This window comes from Vombatus ursinus, unplaced genomic scaffold (genome assembly GCF_900497805.2).
Source record: "Vombatus ursinus unplaced genomic scaffold, bare-nosed wombat genome assembly UNPS02013644.1, whole genome shotgun sequence".
Classification (NCBI taxonomy): domain Eukaryota; kingdom Metazoa; phylum Chordata; class Mammalia; order Diprotodontia; family Vombatidae; genus Vombatus; species Vombatus ursinus.
Genome location: NW_020953422.1, coordinates 1 through 6,752, shown reverse-complemented (window position 1 = coordinate 6,752; position 6,752 = coordinate 1). Strand labels below are relative to the sequence as shown.

The following is a 6,752-nucleotide window of genomic DNA, read 5'->3' as shown; positions in this document are numbered from 1 at the left end:
TGACAGTAATGGGTCAGCTTGGCTTTGCATGTAGAGTTCCTTCATTAAAGAATGCTTAGGGACAGAAACAGTCATTCTCACAAACACTACACACTGGTGGAGAGATGGACATAGCACCAACCTTTGTTCCTGGCACTGGGGGACTAGGAGAAAAGAGAGGCTTGACAGTGCCTTTGAGTGGCATGGGCTTCTTTCCACAGATGAGGGAACATTTGATAGCATGATAGAAAAGGAGAGTTCCAGTAAGATAATCCAGATTTATGCCAATTTAAGGCATAGGATTTTTACTTGCTGGTGTATTAATCGCAGGCAAAAATCAAGTCCCTTCTTCTCACCCCAAAGCCTGTTCATGGTCATCCCTGGGGTCCTCTATAGAGATCCCTAAGGCCCATTGAGATTGCTTACTCACATCCACCTCTTCGGAGAGTATGCCAGAGCTGAAGGCTTGTTGACCAATGACATCACAAAAGTGAGATTTTGCAGTACTCTTGGGCTGATCTGGACAGTCATCTCTAGGTGTCACACTCTTCAAATCTTCATATATAATGATGTAGGGACTGGCTGTTGTAGGATCCATGGTGATATTCACTGCAGAGAAGAAAGAGGAAAGTTAACATTTCTGAAAACCATGAAAAACTTTTCTTCTGAAAGACACTGAGAACTCCTTCTCTTCCCAGGGCTTGCTGGATACAGAAAACAAGAGCAGCCCTGTCTACACCTCCTCCTTAACTCCTTGGGTGTTCTAAATTCCTAATCAGATGTCTAACATCCAATTTGGCTCCTTTTTACAAACTACCTCCAAGGTTAGCACTGACACAATTACTGGAAATCTTCTCTAGGAATCTGCTCTAGAGTGCTCAAATTAAATTAGGATTTCTTGATTTTTCCACCTTCTCCCTCTTACTCTTAGAGTAGCCTGAATATTACTAGTTTGTGGATTTTTCTAGGCAACTTTTTTTTTTTAGGCAACTATGTGGCTCAATAGATAGATGACTGGACCTGGAGTCCGGAAGACCTGAGTTCAAATCCAGTGTCAAGCACTTACTGGCTTATGAGTCAGGGCAAGTGTCTTTGTCACTGTTTGCCTCAGTTTCCTCATCAACAGAAGGGGGATAACAATAGCACCTACCTCCTAGGATTTTTGGAAGGAAAAAATGAAATCATATTTGTAAAATGCTCAGCACATTTTGTCTGGCACATTTTATGCACTTTGTAAATGTTATCTATTATTTTTTCTAACTGACAGAATAACAGAGATTCTCTTAGGGGGCCAGAGTCTCTTGGACAAGCTAGCTAGAATACCCATTAAAATGTTCGTAAGCAAATGTCACCAACTCTAAGAGTTCAAGAACATGAGCAGAATGATGAATACAAATAATTAAGATGAATGTACAATATTCCTAAGAATTCCTGGCCCTGGGATAGGTAGAATATGGGGTCTGGGGGAAAGAGGAGGGACAGAGACAGCCTAGAATATAGTCCAACCCCTCATTAGTGCAGTTTCATCCAGATAGGTGATGATCTGTCCTCTAGTCTATGACAAGAAATGAGGAGCCCAAGAGATGGGTCACTAGGAATGATAGCCTGGAGCCGGTTGTTCATGTGATTGTTTGGCCTAGTGGATGACCCAAGGTGGCATACAGGAGCAAAGAACTGATTTCCTCTCACGTCTCTACCAACCAGGGGAGAGTACATCTCCCAATCCATCATGCTGGCAGTCTTTAGCCAAGGACCAGTTGCCTGGAACTAGCTTCAACTCTTGTAAATGGAAATTAGGGTTTGAGGTGAGGATTCTACCCATTTGGCCACCTGGAAAATCCCAGGTGTAGAATCACTGACAAAGGGCAGTTTCTTACCTCAGAATTTCTTTAGCATGTCCTTCATCCTAGTGACAGGATATTCTCTTAACTCAGGGGTGAAAGACTTAGGCCTTTCAGAAAGCAGTGGGTCACTCCTACAAAAAAGAAGGTCTCAGTTACTCCCTCTGCCCCATATCCACCCACCATGAAACAGCTGACAACATGATAATTCCAACCTCAGACAACAATATCTAGACTGCAAATGGAAAGTTACCTTTGCAGCATGTCTTTAACCTCCTGTGGGAAGAAAGGGGAAAGAAAGGTTGGTTAATCTATCAAAAAACTATTCATTTCTCTCTTTGTCAAATTTCTTTCATGGATTCTACTAGTTGCAACCCTTTAGCCAGCATCAAAACTTTAAAGAGTGAATGCTGGCCCATTTTGCCAAATGGAACAAAGGTGTAAGGTAAACTTGGACTCTGGTCACATGATCGACCTCAAAATGAAAGGCCCTTCTGAGTGGAGAATTGTGAGCAATGCCTGTGATGGCTCTAACCATGCTTGTGGCAAAAGGATAGAACCTCAAAAGTCCAAGGCCCCAAATGGAGCTGGATCCCCTTAGCATCTTGCCCATTGAATATAGCACCCGCCCATGGAAAGCTTCCCCAATTCCCACCTCAAGCAGCTCCAAATCAGGTTTGTATCCCTGTTTCACCCATCTTTTGGATGGCTTCTTTAGTGTTGTTGTTGTTTTATTATTTTTTTTTTACTTTTTGGAGAAAAGTTTCAAAGTAATTGTTCATTCATTAAACCCTCCCTTTCATCCTAGTTCACTCTTTTTAGACATTTAACTCTTCCTCAAATAGGAATTTCTGCATTCTCCAATATTCTGTTCTAATAGCATTTTCCACCTAACAGGATGTTTCTGTAAGATAAGGTTTATCAAGTAACATACAAAAGTCATTATCCTGCCCTGATCAAATCTCAAATTCCCTGCTTAATTTTTTTGTGGCCAAAGCTGGCTGTACTCGGGTATCTTCCTAGCTTTCCTCACATCAACAACCACCTTCATGAAAAAGAGCTGGCATTTTTTCTAACCACATCATGAATTAAATCATCTGTCCCATGGCACTGCCACCCACAGCAGTTAATGCTTCCTTCTCTCTGCCATGTCACCAAGCTTATTTCTCTATGGGATGCAACAATCTCCCTCCCAGATCCCTTTCTGCAACACATAATCTCCCCAGTCATGTATCCCTTAGGAGTCTAACCTCATTGATCTTATCCAACTGTGATCATTCTTCTTCTCCCTCTTCCCTCAGGGGGAATTTATACATGTATGTATGTACATATATCTAGGTATATAGGTACATATGTATGTATGTATATGTGTATAACTTGAACTATTTAAGTTTGCATTTCATTCTAAATAGATTTATAGTGTTTTGCATATGTAATTTGTCCATGGTCACTGGTCCTTCTCTGAGGATATTGCAAAATGTTCCCCAAAGAGTGTAATGAATTACACTTGAAATGGGCACTCCAAGAAACCAAAATAGAATGAGTGACATTAACTGACTGACTGACTGACTAATTAGGACTGACTACATATATCTTCATGAATTCTTCTAGGTAGGCTAGCAATTAGGGAGAGACAATCAAATGCTCACATCCTTCTCTGAAACAAGAAGTTTCAATTCCATGATCTCCTTACTAGAATAAAAAATGTCCTGTAGTTTCTCCTGTAGTCGATAAAGGAGTAGGAAGTCCCAAGGAACAAGTTAATGATTGATCTTAGATGGACAGCATGGGTGAGGTTCACAATGATGAATGTAATTACTTTGTGCAGTTTTTTTTTTGAGACATTTCCAATTTTTTAGAAGACATTGAGTAGAATCCATTTTGGGTATCTGGATTTAGCATCAAAGGAAAAATAATGAGAGAAATGGAAAAGATAGGGACTCCAAAGTGCAATCCTGTTTTTGTTTTTGTTCTTTTTTAATGTGTATGTCTGTTCTCTGCCAAACTTTTATCTGTATCATTGTTTCTCTTCACAAAACCTGACAGTCTTATTCAATATTCCTTTGAAGAAGGGAGCAAAGAACTACATAAAAGTTCTTGGTAGATTAGAAGGAGGTAGTTGGCCCAAGAGAGCCCCAAGCAGCAACCAAGTGTGAACTCTCTGCTTTATTTCAGCCTATTGATTTTGTAGATAACAAACCTCATTTATATTTAGATATCAAAAGTTACTGACTCATCAGTAAAGTCTGGAGCTAAGCCACTGAGGGCTCTGACTCCTGACTTCCAGTCCAGGGAGGAAGTTAGTCTCTTTTTACCCCTATTAGAATGTAAGATGTTGATCATCATTTAACCCCTTCCAAAGGCTCAAATGTATGTGTTTTCTAGTTCTCTCTCTCTCTCTCTCTCTCTCTCTCTCTCTCTCTCTCTCTCTTTCTCCCTCTCCCTGTCCCTGTCCCTCTCACAGTAAGGGTTAAGTGACTTGCCCAGGGTCACACAGCTAGTAAGTGTCTGAGGCTGGATTTGAACTCAGGTCCTTCTGACTTCACAACTGGTGCTCTAGCCACTGTGTCACCCAGCTGATGCAGTTCAGGGTTGCTGAGAACCCCAAAATGTCAGGGTACAAGTTGGTGTCTGCTTGGGATGAATTAACACACTCAAACCATCTTCCAGTCAAGGAGCAGTTTATTGTAACACCAATAGAAGTGGGCAAGGTACCTAGTGAATCTGCAACTTAATGGAGGTGAGACTGATGCTTATATATGAAAAGGACAGTCAAAGAATCTGGATGGGATTAAGGAGTGGTAAGTGCTCTGGTGTGGGCCATGTGTAATAGTGAAAGGAGTATTAAGTAGTCTGGAGTGGGCCAAGAGCTACAGTGAAAGAATATCAGGTAAGCTAATTAGGAGATCTACTTGGGCTGAGCTAGACCAGTTGGCTTGGCCCCAAGGCCAATGATCTATGCTGCTGAAATGTGTGGGAAAATTCAGGGACTGGATTGCTTTCAAAGACATGGTCTTTTCCTTTTAGGCATCCAGATGCCATCACCCATAACAGCTGCACCTAATTTCTAGGTGTCTCTTGACTCCTGTGTTTGTATTTAAAAGTTTCTACTCATCCTAGTCTATTCATGAATATTAATTGAAAGTGATCTATTCCATTAAAAATCAGTTTTTTTCCCAAAGATAGAATTACACACTTTTGCAGGGTAAGTTATTTTTTATTATAAGGTTTTATATTTGCCTTTTAAAATATGATAAAGATCTTCCCTCCTTTTAAAGTAGTTGCAGCTAAATATTGTGTATTTCTAACTATAAAAAGTGTATTTCCTTGGATCTTGAAAATTTTCTTTCAGGATACTTACAATATTTTTTTTAAATTTAATTTGTAAGTTCTGTATTATGGCTATGACATTCCTAGGAGTTTTTGTTTTGTGGTTTATTTTAGGAAGTGACCAAAGGATTCTTTAATTTTTCTTTTGTCTACATTTTCTAATATATAGGCAATTTTCTTTTATGATTTCCTGAAACACAGTGTTCTGGTTTTGCATTTAGTTATGTATTTCAGGGAGTCTGATGATTTTTAAATTATCTCTTCTTAACGTATGTGCCAGATATAGCAAATGTTTTGGGCAGCTACCTCAGATATTTTTCCATTTTTTTCAATGTGTTGCCTATGTTTTAATATTTCTTATTATCTCATGGACACATTAACTTTTGTTTGCTCCATTTTTTCAGGGAATCTACCACTTGGGAAAGTTTTTATTTTTACCTTCTATTCTGAGATATTTAATTCCCCTTTCAATTTCACAAGTTCTCCCGCATCATTTTTATCTCCTGCCTCATTTCTTCCAGCATTTTTTATAACTGGTGGCCAAGCTTGTTTTCCTCCGAGACTCTGCTTGTACTTATTGTGGTTTATTTCCTTATTCTGTGTTTACCTCTTGATCATGTCTCAATCCATTATTCATGGTGTTTTATGTTTTTTTTCTATTTACTGATATTTTTGGCCTCAGTTCTTGTTTTGGGATCTTGTGTTTGGACCAGTGCCTTTCAATCCTTTTGGACTTGTTGAATAGGGCCCTGTTTGCCCCTGTCTCTTTTGTTGTCTGGTTATCACTGTTGTCCCCAATCTAGATGAAAGACTGGTATTCATACATACATTATGTTATAGAGACAGCAGAAGACAGATTAAACAATGAAGTAATTACAACATTTATGTGGTAGGAGCCTATACATGTTCCATTTGTTGGGGAGACAATTATGGGGGTTTCTATTAAGATTTCTATTTTCATCCTGAATGTAGTGTGGCAAAGGCATCAGGTTAAGTGTCCAAGACCCATCTTGGTTATTCACTCCCATCTTTCTGTCCTGGGTAGATGGCCAGCGTATCCCTCCTGCACAGACACTTTGCCATTTTGTCCCGGATCTCTTTCGTCTTAATTCCATAGATAATAGGGTTGAACAAGGAGGGCATGAGTAGGTATAAATTAGCGAGAAGGATGTGTACATGAGGAGGGATAATGGGTCCTATGCGGTGGGCAAGGAAGGAGAAAAGTGCAGGTACATAGCTGATGAGGATTACAAAGAAGTGGGCTGAACAGGTATTGAGTGTCTTTAGAGTGGCATCTCGGGATGAGAGGCGCAACACAGCATGTAGGATCAGCACATAGGAGACTCCAATAAGCAGGAGGTCCAGCCCTAACACCATGAGAAATACAAACACTCCATAGACACGGTTGGGCTTGGTATGACTACAAGCCATCTTCACAACAGCCATATGGTCACAGTAGGTATGAGGAATGCCTGTCCTGCAGAAGGTCAGCCTCTGGAGCAGTAATGGCATGGGCAAGATGAGAACTACTCCTTTGGCAAGGGCTGCCAGGGCTAGCTTCACAGCCAGGGTGTGGTTCAGGATGGTACTATAACGGAGTGG

At 40.3% G+C, this 6,752-nt stretch overlaps 1 protein-coding gene across 1 annotated transcript; it reads right to left on the bottom strand.

Moving 5' to 3' along the window:
* Positions 1 to 331: 331 nt before the first annotated feature.
* On the bottom strand, positions 332 to 6,749 carry LOC114040570 (putative olfactory receptor 52P1; the record flags this gene model as incomplete). Its single annotated transcript, XM_027858680.1, has 3 exons — positions 332 to 588; positions 1,681 to 1,809; positions 6,173 to 6,749. Coding segments are annotated over 3 exons (963 nt in total), but the record flags the coding sequence as incomplete, so codon positions are not given.
* Between the last annotated feature and the right edge of the window lie 3 nt (positions 6,750 to 6,752).